At 40.9% G+C, this 25,174-nt stretch overlaps 3 protein-coding genes and 3 gene segments (V, D, J or C); 2 read left to right on the top strand and 4 right to left on the bottom strand.

Moving 5' to 3' along the window:
• Positions 1-24,396, bottom strand: part of LOC138404820 (Ig kappa chain V-III region MOPC 321-like) — a 39,338-nt gene extending 14,942 nt beyond the window's left edge. The window contains 2 exon segments of the V gene segment in view: positions 23,698-24,007; positions 24,101-24,396. Of these exon segments, the coding sequence occupies positions 23,698-24,007; positions 24,101-24,152 (362 nt within the window).
• Positions 1-25,174, bottom strand: part of LOC138412316 (Ig kappa chain V region Mem5-like) — a 47,252-nt gene that overhangs the window by 19,957 nt on the left and 2,121 nt on the right.
• LOC138412315 (Ig kappa chain V region Mem5-like) overlaps positions 1-25,174 on the top strand; it is a 28,671-nt gene that overhangs the window by 2,522 nt on the left and 975 nt on the right. The window contains 1 exon segment of the V gene segment in view: positions 24,792-24,828. Within this exon segment, the coding sequence occupies positions 24,792-24,828 (37 nt within the window).
• slc1a8b (solute carrier family 1 member 8b) lies at positions 32-11,642 on the top strand. Its single transcript, XM_020098074.2, has 11 exons — positions 32-196; positions 1,446-1,525; positions 2,212-2,427; positions 4,204-4,246; positions 4,343-4,556; positions 5,397-5,496; positions 6,723-6,956; positions 7,065-7,259; positions 7,338-7,472; positions 7,567-7,717; positions 8,466-11,642. The coding sequence occupies exons 1-11, from the start codon at positions 32-34 to the stop codon at positions 8,610-8,612; spliced, it is 1,680 nt and encodes a 559-aa protein (XP_019953633.2). The 3' UTR covers positions 8,613-11,642.
• Positions 10,070-18,180, bottom strand: elavl1a (ELAV like RNA binding protein 1a). Of its 7 annotated transcripts, none has more exons than XM_020098079.2 (7): positions 17,989-18,180; positions 16,311-16,370; positions 14,649-14,829; positions 14,014-14,117; positions 13,290-13,443; positions 12,922-13,147; positions 10,070-12,724 (listed from the first exon to the last, which is right to left on the bottom strand). In XM_020098079.2, the coding sequence occupies exons 2-7, from the start codon at positions 16,344-16,346 to the stop codon at positions 12,400-12,402; spliced, it is 1,026 nt and encodes a 341-aa protein (XP_019953638.1). In that variant the 5' UTR covers positions 16,347-16,370; positions 17,989-18,180; the 3' UTR covers positions 10,070-12,399. The 7 variants fall into 7 exon arrangements, with proteins under 7 accessions (XP_019953638.1, XP_019953636.1, XP_019953637.1 ...); XM_020098077.2 differs by having other exon boundaries at positions 14,649-14,841; positions 17,989-18,178; XM_020098078.2 differs by having other exon boundaries at positions 13,281-13,443; positions 17,989-18,161.
• Positions 18,254-23,236, bottom strand: tspan37 (tetraspanin 37). Its single transcript, XM_020098080.2, has 7 exons — positions 21,815-23,236; positions 20,556-20,747; positions 20,396-20,470; positions 20,173-20,271; positions 19,255-19,407; positions 19,082-19,165; positions 18,254-18,725 (listed from the first exon to the last, which is right to left on the bottom strand). Exons 1-7 carry the CDS (start codon positions 21,875-21,877, stop codon positions 18,648-18,650), a joined length of 744 nt encoding a protein of 247 aa, XP_019953639.2. The 5' UTR covers positions 21,878-23,236; the 3' UTR covers positions 18,254-18,647.

The following is a 25,174-nucleotide window of genomic DNA, read 5'->3' as shown; positions in this document are numbered from 1 at the left end:
AGGGGGGGAAGCCGACCGATACTGTATCTGGATGGAGGGGCTGAAGAAATGCATGAAAACCATGGTGTCAAGGAAAATCAGGGAGTACGTGAAGGACTACTGCAAGAGGAATGGCCTTCTGACTCTCTCAGTCTTTGCCGTGGTGACGGGCTGCGTGCTCGGATTCCTCCTCCGGTCGCTCAACCTGTCCACACAGGTATGGATGAATAAAAGGATGGATGTTCAGTGAGGATGTGAAGTATCAGGTACAACAGAGCAACCAGAGTTACCAGAGGAGGCTGAGAAAGAGTTTAAGCTACCATCATTAATATTTTAACACCAATGACTGCTTGTATGTAGGAGGTGAACCCACAGAGAGTTGCTAAAGAGCTGTCAGACACACAAAGTTAGCAACAAGCTGGTGAACATAATGAATTTAGCTGCTGATATTTCCCTCAGGAGGAGGAGACCAAAACTGAGCTCAAAGAGAAGGAATACACATTTACACATTTGTGTAAAAAAAAAAAAAGGCAAATGTATTAACATGTCAGTTTCCACCCAAAGCAAATCTGTTGTGGGTTTAAAAGCTTCATGTTATCATTTCATTATTAATTACATTGATTAGTTTTTTCTCCACCTATTCAACAACTGATTTTGAAGTGTTTAAATGTCTCGTAGAGGCCACATGTAATCCTGCTATCATGTTACTGTGATGTAAGAAGATCTAATTGGAAACAGACTTAGTCAGCGATTAGCATCCCACGCACTAAGCGCTAAGTAACCTTTGACCTTTGTATCTTTGCAGACATCCTGTAAAAATCTTCATCTGCTGAGCAAATACCTGCCAATATTGTTGGGAATACAAACAATAATGTTTTTACCATGTTGAATCAGTCATTGATAACCAAGTTGACATGTTTGACATGGATGTCTTTCCTTTGAAGACAACTTCCTGATCGTATTGAATCCCCACTTAAATTCATATTTGTTAAGGTTTGAGGCAAATAAATATTGGCGTGAAAAAATATAAAGGTCTGGAATCTGAAATATATATTTAGACACAAGCAACACTCAAAGGAGGCAAATAAACAAATGATTTGGCAAAATAATTTAAAACAGGGTTATATTTAATTTAAGATCAAGCAAAAACAAAATTGGTCCTTACTGATGCACTTGTTAAAATATCAACAAAAATAAGAAAATCATTAGAATTTAGATTAATTTTTTATCAGTAAGTATAGATATTATCGACAGTATCTGCAAAACATATAATATAAAATAATATAATAAACTAAAGGGAACTGCTCAATATCTGATTTATTTTACTAACATTGTAAATTGTATATGTTGTAAGTATGTTGTTGAAGTGCACAAACTGTCCCAGGTCCTGTTTCCTTTTTTATTTGGTCGTTACATGATGCTAAACTCTGCAACAGGGAAATATATACGTTTTGCTTCTCACAAAGGCCAAGATCTACTTCTCGTTCCCTGGAGAGCTGCTGATGAGGATGTTAAAGATGTTGATTCTGCCGCTCATCACCTCCAGGTAAGAAACACTCTCCCCTGCATCAGGAACTTGAATGAACACGTTGTGAAGCTGTTATAATAAAACTGTCACCTTCTATCTTGCTCTGGTCATGGGTAAGATATAAGGGAGATAGAGGAGACTATGAATGCATCACTACTGAGAGATTTACCATCAAACTCACAATCCCGTTCATAAGTACAGGGTGTTTTGTTTGCGATATTAAGCATGAAGACATTTGTGTAACTGTGTTTTGCAACGTTTTCCTGATTGATTCCTAATTGAAGTGAAAATATACACGGCGGAGGTGAGAGGTGTGTCTGGTAGTTCATGATGCTTTGTTTAGACAAGATGAGTTGACGTTGAATCTGGTCTGGAATTTGTTGCTGGAAACATTACTCTCTCCTTCTCCCAGTATATTCAGTTTAATGTAATTAACTTTTAAGATAATGTGATAAGAATATATCTGCAACTGATCAAATTTGTATGTAATGCCCAAAATTAAAACATGAATATGTCTTTTAAATTTATTTTTCTTCCAAACTGATCTTTTGTTGAGACTGGAATGTTTTTCTTGATTATTCCCCAAAATTAAATTTTTTCTAAAGCGGCTAATGAACAATTAATCAACACATGCAACTCTAATAGTCTGAAATCTGAAACAAAGCATTTTACAGTTTTTCGACATCTCCTGTTTTCCCCTCCAGTCTTATGTCCGGCCTATCAGCCATGGACACGAGGGCGAGCGGCCGGCTCGGAGTCCTGACCATCACCTACTACCTGTGGACGACCTTCATCGCCGTCATCGTCGGCATCGTCCTGGTGCTCATCATTCACCCGGGGACGGGCTCAGAGAAAGACGGTCACCACGCGAGTTCAGGCCCTGTTATGACCTCTGCTGACGCGCTGCTGGACCTTATCAGGTAAACATCTGTCCAGTCGTTGTTGAGACATTTGAAAAAGCCATAAATGTCGACCTTGTGAAAAATATCAAGATAATTACATGAAACCATGAATGTCAGATGTCAAACATACTGTAGTGAAGTAAAGATGGACGACATGACTGCTCCTCAAAAGTGAAGCTAAATCCTCTTGATCGCCCCCTGGTGGCTATAGGCCCATAAACCTCACCTCCTCCATGTGAGCAGATGGGACATGGGCGAAACTACTAAGTCAAAGAGCATGTCGCAGATGGACTCTGTGAGTTTTAGTTATTTGATGCTTAGAGACAGAGTGAAACATCATGATTGACAGCTAAGACTGACTCATGATTGGTCGAGCGTGTGTATCAACGAGACCTCTCTACCTCGGCTCAATCCCCGGTCGTTACAGCGCAGACCCTGGCAGTTGGTAGGATTCATTCTCTCATGGGCACTATGGATATATGAACCAGATTTCAATCTACTCTATGTATTAGTTGTTGAGAAATGTCCGTCTGGAAACCCATCGTTGCCATAGAGATACGCATCTAGCATGGATATGAAAAACTAATTTCAACTACAGTCTAATTGTATTTTCCCATATGAATAGAGAACCCCCCCCCCTCTCATGGGATTTTCAAGAGATTCAAGGTTTGAGTATCATCCTGCGAGCCAACTTTCACAACAAACCAATGATAAAATCCTCCATAAGTTGAGCCTCCTGAACCGTTTGTTGTGACATTTCATGAACTCTGAGGATTTCAAAAATTACAATAAAGCAAATAAAATGGCAACAAATTTGTCTTTTTTTTTTAAATTAACGCTAGAGAAAATTAAATCGACACGTGAAAGCACATTAAACTCTTCATCTGCAGTATTGTCTTTAAAAACCTGAAAAAAGTGCTTGTATGATAGTTGCAGTGTCATTCCCATGCAGCAGCTCAGCCAAGAATAAGGAAACACTTAACTGTGATCTGTTAAGCCCGCACTTTCTCAGATGGCCTTTGTGCAGTGTTACAGTGTACAAGACGGAGCCTGCATGCTGCTGGTGAGCATGTGCGTTCTGGGCTTACTGCGGTCGCCATGTCAGAGATCCACTAATACCTGCGTCTTAAACCTGATTATTTTGGAGACGCGTGTCTTGGGTGTTTGACGAGCTTGCAGCCGGGGTTCAGTGTCACTGACGTATGTTGTACAAATACACTCCCAGTGCATGATGCTGGTCATTAAAGGCCTCTTTCTGTTTTCCTGTGTTGGACGAAAAGATATCAGGAGGAAGTCCATGTGGGTTAGGGTTAGTTTTGCTGTTATATAATATATTTCAAGTTCATATAACAGCATTTTACTGTTGTAGCAGCTCAAAGTCAGCTCCTCTATACTGTTGGGTGGTTTCATTACCTTCATTTCCAAGGAGGTTGTGGTTTCTTCTATGTTTTTTGGTAGTTGGTGATCAGGATTGTGCAAAAACTGATGGATGGATTTCCACAAAATGTGGTGGAAGGATGAAGTAAGGGTCATAAATCTGGATCTTGTGGATTTAAATGTGGTTTCATGAGGAGACTCCTTGTTGGAGGTACAGTGTGTGCTCTACTGAGTGCCACTACTGAACTAATTTACATTAAATTAACGTTAAAACTCATAACTAACAACTCAACTCTTGGTCGTTTTAAACATTAAAAGCAGATAACAGCAGTGATATAATATCCAGATTGGATCTACTTGTCATGTTGTTTCTCCACATACATGATATGACATTGGTCTATGTGCTCTCTTTTATAGGAACATGATCCCTTCAAATCTAATTGAGGCAACTTTTCAGCAGGTGAGTGGACAAAAAGAGGAAACTCAGAGCGGACTGCCACACACTTCATTAATTCACATGTTAACTGATCTCTGTGCTTGTTCTCTTGTTCTCCAGTACCGGACAGATTTGGTGCCTATTGTGCTAAACTCTGATGTAAAGGAGTCCCAGGCCAACTATGTGTATGTCATGCCTGACTACCACAACCCCCACCTGGGCCACCCGGTCTTCCTGGAGATCACCCCTGCGCCTGACATCAAGTATAAGATCGTACCCAGTACGAGCAAGGGCATGAACGTGCTGGGGATCGTCATCTTCTCAGCCACCATGGGTGAGACCTTCACACAGAATAACATTTCAAAACTCTACTTCCTATCCTGCCCGCTTCCATTAAAGACTTAAAAATGGCCACCAAATGACCATTGATTAGTAATAAAGCTTTACAGGTCATTTATACTGTATGTCATTATTACATTCATGGCATTATATGCAGAGACAACTTTTGGGTTGCCAGGTTGAAAAAATCCCCCTGTCTGGTTTTTATCTCGCTCCAACGGGATGCTTCTTCTCTTTGGCTCTTTCCTCCACTGACAAGACTCTTTCAGATACAAATAGATAACATTATTTTTATTGAAAGTTATGAACTCATTTTCTTTGATAAGGAAAAATACATGGTTTCAGTAGTAATATGAGATTATATTAGATTCTTTGCTGCATCATGCAGAGTTGGTGTTTAAACTACTTTGTACTAGACATACCGTAGGTAGTAGTGTGATGGTTCACAACCTAAGAGCCGAGATTCTCCTGAGGGTCACAAAATAAACCTGAGGTGTCATCAGAGTGGGAGATAGAAGAAAAAAGTGTTTTCTCAGATTTTATTTTTTTGGGGAAAAGTATGATAACTCAGGTAGAGTACAAGCTTCAAGTATTATTATTCTTCAGTACTTGAGTATAGATGTACTGAGCTACTTTCCACCACTGGTTATGACTTACAAATATTGTTAATTAATGACATGGGATAGTTTTCATAATCTGGAAAAGCAAAGTTTTGCTCTTATTAATGGCTTATATCTGTTCTATCTAATCAGGAGTTGATTTATTAAACATTAATCACAGACAGAAATACAGTTTTAAAGAGTTCCTATGGTTACTGACTACAAACACATCTCAGGTCTGCTGCTGGGGAAGATGGGAGAACGTGGAGCACCGCTGGTCAACGTGTGTCAGTGCATCAATGAGTGCGTCATGAAGATCATTAATGCAGCTATGTGGTAAGTCTGTACTTTCTCTCTCTCTCTCACACACACACACACACACCTTTAAAAATACACTATGTCCTGTAGGTACATCCCAGAGGGACAAACAACATACAGTTCACCAAGCAGAGCTGGATTATTTCTAAAAATAAACCTCACACAAGAACTCAGGGAGTCACCGGTGGCGTCTCAAGTGTCTTTACTGCTTCACACGAGTGTCGCCTCTTAGATTACATTTGTGAGAGTTGAGCAAGAAGCACTGTTATATGATCGTTACAATACAAACACATGTGGTTGGATGTACTATAAGGTGTATTATACAGTGTATAACATATGACTGTGTGAAGTATATGGACATCCACCCAAATATTATTCACATGCAGTGGAGGAGGAAGAACTCAAACATTTTACTTATTTCAAATTACAAATGAATAGATAGAAACTTGAGTTTTCCACTTAATTTTTAGTACTTGCTTTGAAATATACTTAAAATTTTGATTAATTGATGAGTTTTGTTGAATCTTGTGTTACAATGCTTTGTAAAAATGTAGTAGAGAAGAAAGCACCAATTTGTTGATATATGTCCAGAGGTAAAAGTAAAAAGTACCTTAAAATGCAACTCCTTAAGTTAAGTATAGATACATGAAAAATGCACTTAAGTAGAATACCAAGGTAAATGTATTTTACAACATCCCACCACTGCTCACATTTATGATTTTTGAATGTCTCATTCCAAACTCGTGTGCATAATTAAAATTTAGCCTTCCTCCCATGGCTGCAACGGCAGCTCTATCGTCCATAAAGAAATGCTTTTCTGTGCATTGAACACCAGGGGGCGGACTCTTAAATGAAATCAAATTACGAAATGAAAACTTTTAAGGTGCAATGTGGGGTTTTGTTGTTAAAAAATATTTACAATCGTACTCCCTGTTTAAACTCTTTGTGTCTGTCCTCGAGGTAAAAGATGTTAAATCCATTCTTTAAGATATGTTAAATTGTGCATTTTGTTTACATTTATGTTTGCTTGCTAATAGCCTTAGTTGGTGCATTGCTATGTTTCTCACCACCACAAACTCTTGACTGCTATTATAGTGTAAAAGCTGTTGCAGGAATGACCTGGACTCACTTGCACCACTATTGGTCAAAAATTCTGCGGGGTACCTTTAAGTTGAAACAAGAAAGAAGGATTTCTCCCCATAACGGAGTCAAACACATCTTCTTCTCTCTGCTCCTCCGTGCAGGTACTTCCCCTTCGGAATTGTGTTCCTTGTGGCTGGGAAGATTCTGGACATGCACGACCCCGCCCACCTTGGAGAGAAGCTGGGCATGTACTTCATCACAGTCCTGTCGGGTCTGTTTGTGCACGGCCTCATCCTGCTGCCTCTCTTCTACTTCTTCTTCACCCGCAAAAACCCCTTCCCGTTCATCAGAGGGCTTCTGCAGGCTCTTGTCATTGCATTGGCCACGTCATCCAGGTAAGAGCAGACAGATCTGTTGATGTTTTCATTTCCAATATTCCAGACGTGGCCCAGTCTTCTGGGCGAGTACATACTTCCACCGTCTTTTCTCTTCTTCCCCTGCAGCTCGGCCACTTTGCCGATCACCATGAAGTGTCTTCTGGAGAACTGCGGAGTGGACCGGCAGATCGCTCGCTTTGTGCTGCCAGTGGGAGCCACCATCAACATGGACGGGACAGCTCTGTACGAAGCCGTGGCGGCCATCTTTATCGCTCAGGTCAACGAGTACGACTTGGACTTTGGCCAGCTGGTCACCATTAGGTGAGAATAGATACTGAACTCGATGTGATGCGTTTGTTGAGTTGAAAGGTGTAACACACTTGACTTTTGTCTCATCAGCATAACAGCGACGGCAGCCAGCATCGGGGCAGCTGGGATACCCCAAGCAGGTCTGGTTACCATGGTGATTGTCCTGACCTCTGTGGGGTTACCGCCTGCTGACATCTCGCTGATCGTGGCCATCGATTGGGTTCTGTGAGTTCCACTGAAAGTTGTCACACCATATGAAGCATCAGTGGGTTTATTCGGTGGGACGGTGTGTAAATGATTCCTTCCATCTTCTTTACAGCGATCGCTTCCGCACGATGATCAACGTTCTTGGAGATGCCTTGGCTGCTGGGATTATGGCTCATTTATGTAAGAAGGACTTTGAGGAGGCAGCCGCAGCCACCACAGCAGTTGCCACCACTCCTGTCAACAACGGAGGTGGCCCCACACGGGTGAGGGGGACAGTTTCTATTTGTTCAGGTTAAATTGCAAAATGAAGATCCTGAAAACGTAGTTTTTTATTTACTTTTTCTACAAGATTAAATATGAAGCGACTATCAAAGCAAATTTGGGGGAAAGAGTTTTCCGCTGTGATGTGCATTTTGTGCATAAAGATGGATGACATGACAGCTTCCCTACAGTAAAGTCAAATGGTCTTGATCGTCCCCTGGTGGCTGGCTGCATAGGTCATAAACCCCGCCTTCTCCGTGTTATTGAATGAGACATGGACCAAACTAAAAAGTCAAACTACACTTAAAATATGTTTTCTACATTTTATACAATGGAGTGTGAGGGCCACTTACAGGAAAAACAACTGTGTGAAGGAATGTTAAATTCAAAGTGATTTCATAATGGGATTAGAAATCAATATTTGGATTCCAGAGGAACTTAATTCTCAGAATCTCAGAATTTCTCTACATATATCTACAATTTTAGAAGTATGTGTTTATATTTCCAGTAAATTTGGTTTTAATTATTATTTGATGCTATAAAAATAGGATAAAATGTCATGATTGACTTTTCTCCACACCATGATCTCTACTGCACTCACGATTGAATGGTTACATACGATTCTAATCTATAAGATAACAGACGGACATTTTATTTAACATAACTTCCAGTTTCATAGCAACTTCATTAACTTTCAGTGTCATTTTTGATTAATGCCCTAAATCATTATCTAATTCCTCTCCCACACAGAGAGACACAGTGATCTCCTTTGGGAATCAGAGCGTGGCGCTGTCCGATGCCCCTCTGATCGCACACCGCTGCGATTACGTGTTTGAGGTGGACGGAGAAAACCTGATGGAAAGGCCGGTGGCCTGCTACAACCTTTGCCAAGTCTGAAGCACTTCCACAGGACGGACAGCTAGTGATTCTGCCTTGTACGGAGATTTACCTCTCAGGATGGAAGGGGCTGTCGTCCGAGGCCCTGAAAATCCAGTTGGGTTTCCATCCTTAATGAGACTAAAGATTGAGTGTGTTAATGTTGGAGTTAAACGGCGTAAATTGATTTTTGCCTGTGCCATGCCGAAAACAAAAAAACCCTCCATTACTTGACAATCACTGTACGTGTGCGTCTCCATTCTGTCGTGACTGGATGACGGGTTGCGAGGAGATGCATTAAGTTTCAGATGAAATGTATATACAGTACAAATGCACCTGCAGACACGATGATGTGTTGCAGCAACATGCATTATATGATTAGTGTTTATCAGTTAGCCGATCACAGCCGGCCTGTTCTAATGAGGTTCGACTACAAATTTAGATTGAAGTCAAGGTTCTGAGTTGCCTTAACTCTCAGTTCTGAAAATGAAGCTGAGAGCCTGACTGACTTGAAAGCAAACAGGAAGTAAAAGATGAGACTCACAGTCTTTTTGTTGAGGTTAACCTTCACGTTAGACACGGTGTCTATGGATAGTTACTGAGGCAACACTCACAAAAGATATTTACATTATTGTAGCACCAAAAAGTCCCTTTAAGAATGTTTGTTTTTATACGTTGTGCTTTTGATTTTGTGTTGTTTTCTAATAAAAAAGCTGCTGTGCTCCAAGTTCTGTGAAAGTTTTGTGATGTGTTTGATTCACATGTGCTGTGGATCAGTGTATCTCTGCCTTAACCAGGCAATCGACAGCAAGTCACAACAGTTTCAGTCATTTCAAGTGGTGGTCATGTAATAATATTAAACTAAGTTATCTACATTGTCTAACAATAAGTAACGATTCCAGTGGCAGTAAACGCACTTTTCAAATAAAAGTTGAGGACTTCTCGCCTCCGGAGTTTCCCGACAGCCAAGACCACGTTCCTTCAGCTCGTAAATATAGCCTTTATGGGGTGTTTGAGTTTAGTCCCTCTCCTCTGCCCACGTGTTGAGATGTCCTTTCTTATTTTCTTACTACATAACTTCCTTCTGAAAATATTCTATATGAGATGATCCTGGGATTCTCTGTGGGTCTTAACATCAGACCCATGTCTTTTTAGATTTTTTCAAAATTAATTTGGTGAAAGGTGAACATGCAGCCAATAACAGGGGCTGCAGAAAAACAGATGATTGATTATTGCATTGTTGACGGTACTGAAAGTCGCAGGAGAAAATGTGAGCACATGTTACCACCATCTGGTCTCTGAAGGTGGTAACTGGGGCTGTGACCACGACCAACGCACCTCCTGAAACACATTTTTGTTCCTGTCGTCATATCATCACCTCCGCCAGAGGTTGTTTGTTCGCAGGATTACACAAAAAACTACTGAAAGGATTTTCACAAAACTTGGTGGAAGGATGGGCTTTAGTTATCTTACAACAATGCAATTGCACCATGTTTTTATTGAAATGATCCAATGTTAGACGACATTTAATGGACTTCAATTTAGTGTCCGTCCAAAACCAAAAGAATAAAACCCTACAAAAAATCAACAATCCATTAAAAACACAAGCAACAAGTGTAACCGCATACATTGTCAAATAATGTTTGCGCCTCCTCAGATGTAAAATTCACCAAATCCACTTATGAATTAAGGCGGAACGCAGTTTATTCCGACTGCCCCATGAAAAAAAAATTCACTTGCATCTTTTCATGCAAATCCAACAAGACTTCTGAGAAAACTAAACAGTACCGGAACGTCAGTAGAAAAAAAGAAATTCTGAAACATGACAGTTCAAAACTACAACAAGTCCCTATTGCCTGCTTTGAACAAGCCACAAAGTATTGCACAAAGTTAAGGATTCACACATAACGAAAATACTAAATCAGAAGCACTTTTAAGACCAAAATCTGAAGCTGTGATGGAAATATAATATATCCTGTAAGTAATCGATTAAATACGCATTTTATGAAATGTCAGGTGGATTATTGCTGGGAAAATAATGGTTTTAAAAGTGAATCCTAAAAAGTGTGAGCAGGAACTGTCTCCAAGAATCATCTGCCACGTGTAGCTCCATCATGTGGTTCCTCTGTGGTCAAGTTAAATCTGAAAGAATAAATTACAGTACCGATGCCTATTCTCCACCTTGGAGAACGAGACAAGACTACCAAAGGCATCACTAGAAAAAGAGCAGTCTTATGCCAGTTATCTTTGCTAGATGGACAAGTTTAAATGTTTTTAAATACGTAAGTCCTCAGAAATGTTGCTTCATGAAATGTCTGCTGGACATTTTCCTTCAAGTGTCTGTGCAGTCTAAATCACCATATCTCAACTAAGGGTTTGTTCTCTCAGATGTTTTAAAGTCTCCAATAAAATCACCATAATTCTTAAGATACTGCTGGACCAGGGATTGTTTTTTTAATCAGTGCAGCAGATTCGTTACTAGAAAAATAAAATAACAAAACTCCAAACTGTATCTAAAAAAATATAAAAGAAAAAAGAAACAAACAAAACTTTCAGCAAAACAAATTAAAATTTAATGGTTTATGTTCAAAGTGAAACAACCAAAACAAAAAAGGAAGAAAAAGAAAAGCAAGTCTAAACTGTAATCATTAACAAAGGCCATTAATCTCTCTCCAAACTTGAGATGAGCACTCATTAAAACAAGTTTGTAACTTACATTGTAACAAATAAAAATCTATAGCTCTAATAAGAAAACAAACTCCCAACAAAAAGAAAAGAACTCAAAATGAAAGTAAAAACGAAAAAGAACGGCAAACTGAGCCTGAATGATGTTGCTCTCAGTCAGCGTCAGATATAACCTCAGTACCTCCTATTTTTTATTATGAAAAAGATGCGATTTTTACCTCGTGGAAATCTGCTCTGGGGTTTGAGGATCAAATGTCTCCCTGTCTTTGGTCCATCTCAATTCCCTACTCATCATTTTCACAGGATTCTGCTGCGATGCAACTTAGAATAAAAAGACATTTTACACAGGGATCACAAAAAAAAACATCTTCCTCCAAAACTCGTTATGTTTGAAACTGTTAATCGAAGGGGGTGAGCAAAAGTCGTAGATCAACATCAAAAAGACTGATATTCATAGTAACCAAAAACAGACTGTTTAAAAGTGCTTTGCTTTTTTTTTTTTAGATTGACTCAATACGGTGAGTGGTTGTGTAGTCTGCATCACTGGATGATCATTTAAGGCATCTATTTCTACTTCTGATGAGGAACCAGGACAAAACAACCACCGGCTCATTGCCAAATATGGTTTTCCTCTTCTGTAGACTCTGAATCATCCACTAAATCTTTTGAAAACTATTTGCAGGTCGCTCTTTATGCTTCTGGATTTTCATTGCACCCACGGCCTGCCTCTTTTATTCTAGTCCCCTAAGTTATACATGCAACAGATACAGACAGTATTTTGGATTTTTAGATCATTTTCGAACTTTATCCTGGGGATATCTTGGCCTAGCTTTTGCACTCAACATCCTCTCCCTAAAAAAATAAAACCCACTGGGTGTCCTCAAGCCACAAGCATGAGAATAAAGATTGGAAAAAAAACAAAAAACAAAACAGAACAAAAAACCATTAAATCAGCCTTAGACAAGTAACAAAAGGTGCAGAAGAGTCTCATTTCACTCGCAGTACACTAAAACCCAAACGGATGTGCCAGACTTGCAAACTCGTACTTAAGCTCTCTCAAATAAAAGCCTGGTGCAGGTCATTCCCCTCCCCCCATCTCCTCTACACCTGATTGTCCAGCTCTCTACTTGTGGCCCTTGCTGGTCTTGAAGGACACTTGCAGTATCTTGTCTCCGAGCCGGTAGCCGTTCAGGCTTGCAATGGCCATGGCCGCCTCCTCGTAGTTCGTCATGGTGACGAAGCCGAAGCCCTTGCACTTGTTGGTGTTGAAGTCTCGGATCACCTTGACGTTGGTTACGGCGCCGAAGGGGCCGAACATCTGCCACAGGAGGCTCTCGTCAGCGTCCTGGCCCAGGTTGTAGATGAAGATGCACCAGCCGGAGGTTGAGTTGCCGGGGACGCTGACGCCTCCCATGCCCCCCATGTGATCAACACTCATGGGGGAAAACCTGGAATGAGACGCATTTCAATTAATCCAGGACCTTGTCAATCACTGGTTTACAAACATCAAGTCTTCCTTTGGCCCTAAAGCAGAAATTAATCCTGTTTTTTATCTACAACCAAGCATAGTATTATTAAAATAAAATATGTTTGGATATGACTCGCAAAAGATCCAAGTCTTACTCAATGTCACAACATGCCTCACCTGAACCTCTGTGCCTGGTGGTGTACGGGCCCCCCGAAGCGTCGGGATTGGTTGTGGTAGAGCTGAGAAATGAGCTGTGTGTTTTTTGCCTGGTTAGGATTGGCGGCAAATTTCACTGTGATTGGCTCAGCGGTCCCCGGTGGTTTTTGGCCATTCAGGCTCTTAACAGCTTCTTCGGCCTCCGCTCTTTTGTCAAACCGGATAAAAGCCACGCCACGGGACACACCTATGGACGAGAGTGCAGCTGGTGACAGCCTATTCTGGTACAAGGAGCATACCTACATTTCTGTGTAGCTGCTCTCTGGTCGCTACTTATTTCTAAAATATTTGTTATTTTCAAAAGCAAGGAAGTCATTCACCTGTCGTACCTGTACCCTGATCTACAAGTACTCTGGAGTTAATGATGTGCCCAAAACATGAAAACATGTCCTCCACGTCTTTCTGGGTCATGGACTTTGGCAGGCCGCTGATATACAGGTTGGCATCTTTAATTGTATCAGAGCTGGGCCGTGCGTATGAAACCTGGTGACAAGAAGAAACGATCCACCGATCACAACTCTGATACACACGTAGAACAAAGTAACAAAAAAAGTACAAGAAATTAAATCTATAGAACTACTGAGATTTTAACAACTATTTTGGATTTACATGGAGAAGTATATCGATTGTTTCATCAGTTACAATCATCTGAAAAGTTTGGTCTAATTACTTAAATAAACATTAAATGTATTTACAAACTGCAGACAAACTAATCTGATAAACAAATGATCACAGTTTCAGGTATGAAGTCTTAGGTCTGAGCAAAAATGAGTGAAGTCAGAAGCATAAAGGTACATTACAGCAACATAAAAAATGAAATAAAACTGATAAAAAAGGTACTTCAAATACATATATGTATGAAATCAAATAAGTAAAATTAAAGTCAAACTCAACAGACATGTCAGATAGGGCAGTAAGTGAGCTGTGAAAGCAGTATCACTTTCTCGGGCTGACATGTTCTAGCTAGTTAGCGGACAGCACAGGAGCCAAAGGAGAGTTATATGACATGACATCTTTGGTTTGAGAATTGTAGAACACCTTATTGCACGTTACCTTGATAGTTTTGGACTGTAGCCTTAGTCCATTCAGTGTACTGATAGCTCTTTCTGCATCACTAGGGTTAAGATAGTTAACAAATCCGTACCCTAAACTGTGGCCTAGAGAAAAAAAAAGGAAAACAATAAAATAAAACAAAAAAACGTTGTGTCGTTCAAAAAAAGCTGCAAACAAATAAATATTTAAAAACAAAAACAAATCTTAACATTGCATGCTAGTTCTGAACAAACAAAGAAAACCATCTACAGTTCAACAGCGCAGGACTGGTTGGAATAAATAAAAACAAGTCTATGATGGTGAAAAGCTGAGAGAAACTATAGGACCCAACTCAAGCAGGAAAATAAATTTGGGATATTTTTTGAAATAAAAGTTACTATATGAAATCACAGAGAAGAAAGGAGTCAGGAAACACCCCTTTAGAATATATCCTGCCAGCAAAGACAAGTTAACTTGAAAATGAGGGATAAACCAAAAGTCATAAAGCTGGAACACCACTGATGTACTCAGAGGCTGTTGCCACAACTTGTATCTTGTTATTTGTAACAGGAATCCTTGGCCATTTAAAACAAAATCTCTTGTTTAAGTGGCGAGCTCATCTGTCACAGGTCTTATCGCTTCAGAGCGTAGCGTACCTGCGACTTTGTCTCGAATCAGCTTGGCGGACTCCACCTCCCCGATGCTGCTGAAGAGGCTCCGCAGCTCATCCTGCGTCATGCTCTGAGGCAGGTAGTTCACGATCAGGTTGGTCTTGGCGTCCTTCCCCTCGTCCCCCCCCATGTGGTCTTCATAACCGTTTGACATGTCATAAACCTCCTGCAAGTCGGCCAGGTGGGTCGAACGAAAAAAAGGACACAAAGCAAGGTAAGCACCCAGAGTATGCAAAGCTTATGTTTAAATGGAAATACAAGAAGTCTTTCTAGCAATATAAATAAACCAAGGCACCATTCCCAAAAGCTACACATGCAAAAAGAGAAGGGCAGATGATATAGGAAATCAATTCAAACTAATTACTTTCCAACTCAATTGCTGGCAGCAGCACAAAGTCAAAGTAGAGTGAACAGTCATGTCCTACAATTTATACTCTTTGTCCACCCTGCTACCTCAAACAACCCCTTTACGTCACTGATAACACAACAACACAACACAATAACATAACAAGAGGTAAATCCAATTTTAAAACCTCCTATTAAATACATTTTCATCTGAAATTATGTTTAAATGCTTTTTCATCTGTAGTCTTTGAACCAGAACAACGTGCTAGCTTATCTAAATCAATGAAAAGCACAGACTTATCAGTCGATCAACAGGAGCAGTTCCTGCACAGTTGCTGCCGGCTGGTCCAACACAGGTACCCCTGCAGCTTCTTTCATAAATAAGGATTTAAAGCTATTTAATAGTTTGACTTGCTTCTCATTATCCTGACCTGTTCCTAGAAAGATTCTGCATGAGAGATGGCGAGTGTGCAAACAGGCAAAATATTTAGTTCAGATCAAGACTCACTGTTAAGGAACCCAACATAACGGCTATATACAAAAAGTTTACATTTGCAGAGCGGGTAAATGGATTCATATAGAGATTTTCTGGCCCAAATGTGCCTCCTAAATGTCTTGCGTTTCTATCACACGTCATTCACACTGCCGGCCCAGAAGTCAGGGTTCAACGTCTTGCCCAAAGATACTTCGGCATGCAGACAGGAAAGGATCACAACGCCACCCTTCTGGTCAGTGCTAACAGGCTCTACCTCCTGAGTCACAGCCATCTAAAGCTAAGTAACAGATTACGTCACGTTGCACTGCAATCCAGTCTGAAGGATCTTAGATTAGTTTAGCAAACAACATAAACTTCCCAGAGCCAGAACGAAACATTGCTTCATTCAACTTCTGAAAGTTTCTCCTACATGCGTTCAGCACGGAGCGTCATGGTCGATACATTTACTGGTGGCTGCGATGGGATCAGGTTTGAAATGGGAACAAGTATGGCGGTCAAGCTGACAGAGGTCCATTCATGCAGGAGAAGGGCTGTGATTGTGTATTCTGGTGGGTAAGATACACCGCCTAACAGGATGAATGAGAGTCCTGTATTCAAACAGCAAACATGGGCAAAGCGTGGGGAGCTGACATGCATATTTATTTGTGGATTTCTCCAAATACCATCTCACCGTCTAATTCTCAGTATGAAGAGAAATCTTTAACAGGATAACAGGACTTTAGGAGTAAATTCTTTGTCCAACACCCGACCAGAACATCTGATCACACCCATATGGTTTGTAGTGGAAACTCGCTTCTCATACTCACTTTCAAGTACTTGATGTGTCCTCGACGAACTGCCATTAAGACACTTCACTGCTCCTGAGGCTGGACAGGGATAAGAGGAAAAAAAGGAATCAAACAACTCAGTCAATTTATGACATAAAGAAAATACACGCTTCAAGATGGAAATCCAAATAACCATCATTTAGCTCGATAGGCTTTTCTGATTGACAGAAACCAGGACACAGGAACAGTCTGTAATCACTACTGGTTAGTTGCTTTGAGAATATGTTGTACAAGGTTGTGTGCTTACATAATGTTCTGCATGTTACATTGGGAACATTACTTGACAGCTTTTCATTTCTCATATCGCTGCACTGATGAGCCAGATGAGTAGGAAGCTGGTGCTGTTGTGAAATGATTGGCATGTAATGAGACAAACCGACACTTGTACGATTTGCAGTTTTGGCATTTCTGTCTTTAACCCGTACAGTTGAAAAGGAGGATCAGTCATTGGTTAAACTGATAAAACAAGACATACACAAACGTGACCCCCCTTCCAATGATGCACAACCAGTAAAGATTATACAACCTACAATTACTACGAATGTATATATATCACATGTTACAGCATGGAACCACATAAACATAACATTAGCTGAGAGGCTTTTTCAAAACAAGGACTTTTTTTTAAATTACATTCTTGAGATTTAAAAAAAATCACTGTTACAGTGACCAAAAGTGATCACGGAGGTCAGCATTATTACAGCGATTATTACAAATGAGCTGAAATGATCAGAACTTAAACATTAACATAGAATAACGAAGGCTTCAGCTGTAAATAAGTCAAGTCTGCAGACTATCAGGATGAACACAGCAAATTCAATATCAGTGTTTTCCAATGACTGCATATTGTAACATCAACTCAAAGTGCTTTGTATAAAAAAGAATCGACACAAATTGCAAAAGCAACATAACACAATATGATCCTGGATGACAACAATAGCTGAATATCACTGTAGGACAACCAGTCATTTCTGAAGCACTGATCGTAAAGGAACAGAAAACATGTCTGTGGTGTGATGTTTGAGATGAGAGGTGCTCACATCTCCACCTTTACCTGGACGAGTAGCATTAGCTGCAGGATAACGTGGACGTCAGGGGCCACTGATGATTATTTACAGTAGAGTAGATCTACCAGACAACCAGTTTCACATCCTCAGATAACTGAGCCCTTCACTACCAGCTCACTGACTCCTGGTGCTTCTCTCCATCTCGGAAACACGCAGAGGCCTGATTAGCATTAGCAGGCTAGCGGCTGCACGCTCGCTAGAAAAGGCGACACATGTACAACCAGGCGCAACACACACACACACACACAAAACACAACACAACACGGCGGATACCGTTCTACAGTCTGGACGCGAAGCCACCAACCGCTAACCGCTCGCACAGCGGTAACATGACAGGCTACGTGGCGGTCTGTTCCCCCGGAAAGCTAACGCGAAGCACCGTGGCGCTATTTTTGGAAAGCGTCGGGGTCTTTGCGTTTCTGTCCCCGCGCCCAAACCCCAGCGGCCTGCGATCGGGCCGCGGAGGCTAACGTTAGCCGCCGTTAAGCTAACTAACGGCTCCGCGGGCCGCGACGGCGACACGGCGGCAAACGGGCAAATATCACACACGTCGAAACCCGCGAGATAAATCAGCCATTTTGTCATCTCACCAGCTCGATGGAGGGGGTGGGTGATGTTTCTGCCTTCTCCTCCTTGTCTTTTAAAATGATTTCTTCGCGACGTTCACCTCCCTCCGAGTCGACCTCACGTACCGGAGAAGCGGAGGAAGGAGCTGCGCGATGAGCCCCGTCACGACCGCTCCCGCCCGGCCACGCCTCTGCAGAGGTACCGGGGAGGTCAACATCCACCGGGGGTCTGAGCTCACCTGTCAGATTATTAGGAACCGAGTATATTTACTTATTTACGTGTCTGCACTTTATGTAATTTGATTTTTATTTTCAGGTACTTTTACTCTGCTACATATATCAGCGAATATTTGTACTTTATACTCGAGTCTTTTTTTTACAGAAGCATTGCGTTAAATGTTCACAATATTATTATATTATTATTATGTCTCTACAGCAAGGAAGTACAACACGTGTGCAAGAACATGGACACATACTAAAAGGACATAGTTATAATTATATAATAGCAAGTACAAGTAGAAAAGTCATTGTGATGATTTACCTCTACTTGATTACATTTTCTCTGTCCATTTTATTTCACGTGGCATTTATATAAATTAGCAAAGGTGTGATGGTGTGTGTGCATCTAAGAATCGATCATTTAGTCCCAATAGACAGACGTGACCGGATCTGTGCAGAGCAGTTCAGTCTTTTCCCAGTATGTGATATTCCAGGAATGGTCTCTCCCTCATCAGCTGTGCCGCCATTATTAAAACGACAATCTACAAGGTAAGAGAGAAAGAAAAGGAGAAGAGGAAATCAACTTCAGAAGGTATAGGAATAATAAGAGGAGACATATGATGTTTTTTTCTCTTTTATATATTCAGGAGCCCCACCTGCAAGTTGGAATGATTGCGTTCTTAGGTTTGTGACATCACAAACTCTGGCTGTTTGAATGTGTGTTTTTTTTTCCCGACTGGCATTTATTTACTGCAAATGGCGTTGACTGATTAATTTGATCAAAATATGTCTAATCGTGTAAAAGACATTAGGGGGATGTTTGAAAAAAATATTTTCAGTGGAAAATTTAAGGAACAACCATGTGTGTACAGAAAAAACAGGATGAAGAGTTTCGCACCTCCACCAGAAAAACCACAGGGAAGCCCCAGATGATAAAACTCAGCACAAACTGTAAAGCCATCTCCAACTTCACCTGGCAGCCCTGAAAGAGGGAGAGACACAGGGGATTAATCCCACATCTACGCTGGTATGTTTTATATTTATGAGTACTGAACCTATCTTTATTTCTACCTGCGTGTAAAGCTGCCACGGCTGCTTCACGGTGCCATTGCAGGAAACGAATGTAGAGTTGCAGCAGCTTTGAGGAACTTTGAGCCCCCCGGTGCGATTGAACCAGGAGGTTTTAAGCCAGTCCTTGTAGCCATGGACACCACAACACTGCAACTAAAGGGGATCAAAATACAAAATACCCAGTCACTTGGGCTTGAGTTGCAGAGGTAGCCAATCAGGGTATGCCAGACGTCCCTATCTCTCACGCCTTCCAGCTCCTCCTTGAGGATTTTGAACTGTTCTCAGGCCAGATGGCAGCTACTCTGGGTCCACCCAAGTCTCTCGTGCAGCGAGAGGCGTACATAGAACGTATTTAGAACCTTGGACAGTTAAAAAAATGACCACCTGTAAACATGTTTATCGTAACGAAAAAACATGAGGCGATGTCACATTTACAAAAGAATATCACGGCCATCACAGGATGTAAATGTAAAGGGCTAGCACTCAGCTATAGCTTGTTTTCATGTCACTACTTCTTGCAGTGTTTATGATAATGAGCACTGGTGAAGTGATACTGTTGCCTCACACCAAGATGGTTCTAGGGTCAAAGCTGATGGCCGACTGGGACCTTTCTGTGTGGAGTTTGCATGTTCACCTTGTGTCTGTGTAGGTTTTCAAGGAACTCCTGCTTCCTCCACAGTCCAAAGACATGCAGCCGAGGGTTGATTGGAGGCTAAATTGCCTGTAGGTGTGAATGGCCTTTTGTCTTTGTATGTTGCCCTACGGTAAACTGTGTCCAGGGTATACCCCATCTTCCGTCCAATGTCAGCTGGGATTGGCTCCAGCCCCACAAAACCCTCAAAATATTTGTTTTCCTACATTTTGCACAAACATGCTTGGGGTATGTGGATGCCTTCAGTCACTGAACTGAACACTCACTTGCTTCTGCGTAGTATCCACAGCTTGAGAGCTGGGGTCGTGGCTGTTTCCTGTGTAATTCTGAAACACTCCACTGAGGGAAGTCGTCTCTGAGTCCAGCTAAACAAAAAGACAGAAGACATCAAATACATCTGTAACAAAATAATCCACAAACTGTAATATCTCCAGTACAGCGCGTATGAACCAGACAACTCACTGGTAACTTAACTGATGTTTATTGTACCTTGACAGAGTGGAAATAAGCCAACCCAGTAGCCGTACTTTCCAGACAGAAGACCACGACGAGTAGATAAACTAACTGCAGTGGAGAGGAACACACTTTATTATATACAGTCCAAACACTGTTTGTATGCCCCCATTCATGCATACAGTGACAACCTTACCAGGCCCTGCAGAAAGGTGGAATCCCAGAAACTCAGCCACAAGCCGATGCACCCGCTGGCTATGAGGAAAGCAGCGCTGACAAGGGTGAGGATTGCTGGCATGGTAATGTAGTTGTTTGAAAAGTAGAAGCTGCCCTGCCAGTATTTCATCAGCAGATAGACTCCACTCAAGCCCATCACCAACCCCAGCACCTGGTGAGGTGAAAAAGCAAAAAGCTGTTAAATCCAGTATAACTCAACAGACAGAATGCATTGCATCTGTATACACTGATGATGTAAAACACTAGGCTCAACGTTAATTTCCCAAGCAGTCGCAAGAGTGTTGGTCCATGCTTCCTCCCTCAAACCGTGTGTGTGTGTGTGCGTGTGCGCGCTTGTGGTTTTTGTAGTGTCAGTAGTAGTAGTAGTATCCAAAAACCTAAATAGTCTCAAAACTGATATAGTCACCACGGAAACGGAGTCAGATGATAGATTAAGAATTTAAGAAAATCTGAGAAAATTAAATAGGCAAATTTTGTGGATTTGGCTTGGGAACCAGAGGGTTGCCGGTTCAAGACCATGGGTATGGAAGGTGGACTGGTAGCTGGAGAGGTGTCAGTTCACCTCCTGGGCACTGCTGAGGTGCCCTTGAGCAAGGCACCTTGCCCCCCAATTGCTCACGGGGCACTTCTCCTGGGGCTGCCCATCACTCTACTCTACAATCTCTCTCTCCAAAAAATGTGCATGTCTCTGTGTGTGGGGTTGTGGGTTTGAACTGCATGTGTATAAAGTGTAAAGGAAGTTTAAGTTTAAATCTCTTTACAAAGTCACATTATGGGGATTTGTCTTCTTCATGGGGAGAAAATCATGTCACCATAATTGTAAAGCATCAGATTTCAAGATGACGACACATTGGGTTAGGGTTTGATTCTCCAGGAACGAAGGTCAGTGTAATGTTCTGTGACGTCATGGAGATCCGTCTCTCGCTCTCTTTTTCTGTGTGTGTGTGTGTGTGTGTGTGTGTGTGTGTGTGTGTGTGTGTGTGTGTGTGTGTGTGTGTGTGTTCATATGTCCAGTACACGGACCTGGCCTGTGAGACTGTACAAACAGTACAAACACATTCACTCACAACAAACAGAGCAGATTAATCCCGCTCACCTTTTTCTAAACTCAAGTTTGCATTATTATAAGAAACGCACATTAGCGAGACTGTGGCACATTTGAAGTGTCGAGAAGAACAGAAGCATCTGAACCAACAGAAGCAGAGAAGCGTCACTCACCGCCAGCAGCAGACAGGTCAGCTGAAGAGTCGTGCTCACTGCTTTTCTGCTCTGCTCGCTCATTTTCACGCGTCCGGAGCGAGCGGAGGAGAAACCATAACCCAGCAGTTGTTTGGAGACAGAACTGAAGTTTGTATTTGATGGGAGGAAGAGAAGGGAGTCGAAGTCACGTGTTTTTTTGTTTTTTTTATATCGCTGCAGACTTTGTTTCCGCAACACAAGCTTTCCAGAAGAACGCGGAAATGAGAGAGAAGCGTTTTATGACCACAGGAGGGTCAATTCAGTTTATTGTCCCATGAGAAACATGAACTGCACTCAGCTCAAGTTAAGAAACACCTAAGATTATTATGACCACAACAACTATACAATAATCTACATGTTAAAACCACTGATAATAATGATATCAATAATAATAATCTTATGATAAAATAATACAAATATAGTCATATTAACACTAACATATATAATACTAGGGAGCATAATAAAAGAAGAACACTAGTAATCACCATCATAATAAAACAATAATAATAGTAATAATGATAACAATGAAAATAATCATAAATAGAATGCCAAACACTACTACAGCTGACTGATAATAATTTGTTTATATATGTAGTTTTCTTTACCTCGTTTTGTAAAGCAACTATTTATGACTGTAAAAGGCAGCTAATTTTGTTCATGGTAAATGATGCAGTTCTGCCACTCTACATTTTTGTACTTTTATTTTGATGAGCACCGTTCTTCTTCTGTAAAAATTCATTAGTTAAGTTTACTAAAAATGATTTGTACAAAGTTTAAAATGTAAACATGGTTCTATGCAATATCTGTGAAATATGGTACTATGGCATCTGTATTTTTGTGTCCATTGTATAGTTTTCATGGCGTCAAAATGTCGGTGGAGAAAAGAGGAGAGAATTCAAGTTGCACCAGTCGAAGCTCTCAGCATCTTGTGTGATTAATCCAAGTGGGCCGCTACAATGCCACATATACGGGTTACTTTCCTCCTGTGAAACGAAAGTGTGCTCAGTGAACCAATCATTCATTTCATGGTCTGCTGCAGAAACTCACAGCTGCAACAAACTGTGCCTGGTCTGAGAACTTCTGTATCAGTGGCGCCCACTTCTTTACAGTAATCCCCTGCATTCTCAGGCTGAACTCATGACTTTCAGAGTGAATTCAGGTTCTGATCCACTGCTGCTGAAGTGACCTGGGGTACCACGTCTGCTTATCAGCAGGTTTCTCCAGGCACCAACTGAGATCATCATCACCGCCTGTAGTGGCTGCTCAGAGAGACTTGAATTTACATTGTGTATATGCAGTTAAGTAAGTTTAGATTAAGTTAAGTAAGTTTAGATTTCATTTAGAAAAAATAACTGTCACGCTCACGAATGAGGTTTTGCTAATAAAGTTTGTATTGATGCATAACACCACAAAGTGTTTGATCTTTAATCTTCTCACATGGTTTTAAATCTTCACTTGATGCTCCTCCTCTGTGCAGATATCTTGGAATTTAAATCAGCTGGTAAAAATAATTGAATTAATTGGTAAGAACAATGATGACATATCAGTGATCGTTTTATCAAGATTGGAAACATGCTTCCTTTTCAGCGAAGCAAAACCAATGATAGAAATAACTAACAAACAATATTTGTCTGTACATGTGACTGTAAATGTAATCATTAGATTTTATTTAATCTTATTTTCAAATGATTGATCTAAAACTCTGAATTAATTGGTGTGATTGTGAATGTTGTGCTTGGTGAGGTTCCTGTCAGTCTCTGTGTTCACTGGTCTGTGTCACACTCTCTTCCTGCTGTAACAGCTCAGTGTCTCTGCCTCTGACTGAGGGAGGTTTTTGTACGACTGTGATTCACTGTGTCAACACTCCACTGCCATGATCACTGAAACAGTAATAATCTCCAACATCTTCACTCTGAACTCCACTGATGGTCAAAGAGAAGTCAGTTCTGCTTCCACTGCCACTAAATCGAGCTGGTGCTCCTGAATGTCTATTGGTCGCTTTGTATATTAGGAGCTTTGGAGTCTGTCCAGGTTTCTGCTGGTACCAGGACATACATGGTTCACCACCACACGTTGCAACATTGGAATTGGTTTTACAGGTCAGAGTGACAGTGGATCCTGGAGTAATGGTCATGACTGGAGGCTGAGTCACAGTCACCTGGCCGCTGCATCCTGCAGACAAACACAAATCATACAAGTCTCAGCGGAGGTGAAGAGAGAGAACAGGCAGCGCATCACGTCTGAAATGTTGCTGAGTGACTGAACCTGTGAAGCTGCAGCAGGCCAGCGTCCAGATGAGGAGGGCGATGAGAGTCATGGTGGTTGTGGTCGACTGACGGGTCTGAGTCCTGCAGAGCTGAAGTCACAGGACTATAAAGCTTCTCGGTTCAGTGGAGGATCAGCTGACGATGCAAAGCCTCCTCTCTATGGAAATGATTCCTCTGCTCTGAGCGGACTGAAGGTGACGTGGGACACAAACTCAGGAGCGTTACTGTTTGGATTTACACTAAATATGAAGAAGCACAATTGAGGGTCGTCAGCATCTGGATTCAAATTGTGTCACTTTCATTGATGCAAATATGTTTATTTCATTCCCTTGAATTACAGAGTGAGTAGAAGTACAATAGAACTTTAAAAGCTTTTTGTTTGAATTGTGTTTTTGAAATTCTGTTGAGGTGTCCTGTTTGTTTTACAGATTTTAAATGATGTTAAACTATTTTGAAGTATTAATTTATGAAATAGTTAAATCAACTGTTTGTGTCTCAATGTTTAGAAGTAACAAAAATGATTGAAATCATTCCAATCATGATGAAATGTCAAGCCACATTAGCTCAATATAAGTATGAAGTGTCAATTGTGTAGTTTTACCATAAAAAGTGAATCTTCAGTGGACAGACTGTTGTTCACGGTGCAGGAGGTTTTTGTACGAGCACCTAATGAGTCTGTATCACTGTGGCTCACTTTCGGTGGAGGAACCAAACTCGTCAGTGACTGTAAGTACCAGAGATTTTGACTTTGTGCAATAATAACTTTGATCTAATAGTGAAGAAGAATTTGATCAAGTTCAGAGATTGACTGGCTGATAATTTTGTTGAGTTTTGATCAATCAAAGTTAATCTCATATCCTGAGAAAAAGAATTGCTGATCAATATTTATTGATTGTAATGAATTTCTGTAGATTATTATATTTATAGAAACATACAAAAACAAATGCTTCATCTATTTTCATGTTCAATAATGATTTGAATGTGTAGAACATTTTAAAATAGAATTTGCTCAAGCCTCAAACTGAATCACAAAGTGTTTCAAATGTTTACTTTGAAATGATCGAACATATTC

Source organism: Paralichthys olivaceus, chromosome 12 (genome assembly GCF_024713975.1).
Source record: "Paralichthys olivaceus isolate ysfri-2021 chromosome 12, ASM2471397v2, whole genome shotgun sequence".
Classification (NCBI taxonomy): domain Eukaryota; kingdom Metazoa; phylum Chordata; class Actinopteri; order Pleuronectiformes; family Paralichthyidae; genus Paralichthys; species Paralichthys olivaceus.
Note: the sequence above shows the minus strand (reverse complement) of the source record. Positions and strands in the feature narration are given on the sequence as shown.

What these genes read in the sequence shown, in the direction of transcription:
- slc1a8b (XM_020098074.2), top strand. Translation starts at nt 32, where the DNA reads ATGGAGGGGCTGAAGAAATGCATGAAAACCATGGTGTCAAGGAAAATC. An exon ending in CTGCCGCTCATCACCTCCAG is followed by an intron (nt 1,526 to 2,211) that starts GTAAGAAACACT and finishes TTTCCCCTCCAG; the next exon opens with TCTTATGTCCGGCCTATCAG. An exon ending in TTGAGGCAACTTTTCAGCAG is followed by an intron (nt 4,247 to 4,342) that starts GTGAGTGGACAA and finishes CTTGTTCTCCAG; the next exon opens with TACCGGACAGATTTGGTGCC.
- elavl1a (XM_020098076.2), bottom strand. Translation starts at nt 16,346, where the DNA reads ATGGCAGTTCGTCGAGGACACATCAAGTACTTGAAA. An exon ending in TACAGTCCAAAACTATCAAG is followed by an intron (nt 13,444 to 14,013) that starts GTAACGTGCAAT and finishes TCTTGTCACCAG; the next exon opens with GTTTCATACGCACGGCCCAG. An exon ending in TCAGGGTACAGGTACGACAG is followed by an intron (nt 13,148 to 13,280) that starts GTGAATGACTTC and finishes TCTCGTCCATAG; the next exon opens with GTGTGTCCCGTGGCGTGGCT.
- tspan37 (XM_020098080.2), bottom strand. Translation starts at nt 21,877, where the DNA reads ATGAGCGAGCAGAGCAGAAAAGCAGTGAGCACGACTCTTCAGCTGACC. An exon ending in TGACCTGTCTGCTGCTGGCG is followed by an intron (nt 20,748 to 21,814) that starts GTGAGTGACGCT and finishes TCACCTCACCAG; the next exon opens with GTGCTGGGGTTGGTGATGGG. An exon ending in TGGATACTACGCAGAAGCAA is followed by an intron (nt 19,408 to 20,172) that starts GTGAGTGTTCAG and finishes GATCCCCTTTAG; the next exon opens with TTGCAGTGTTGTGGTGTCCA.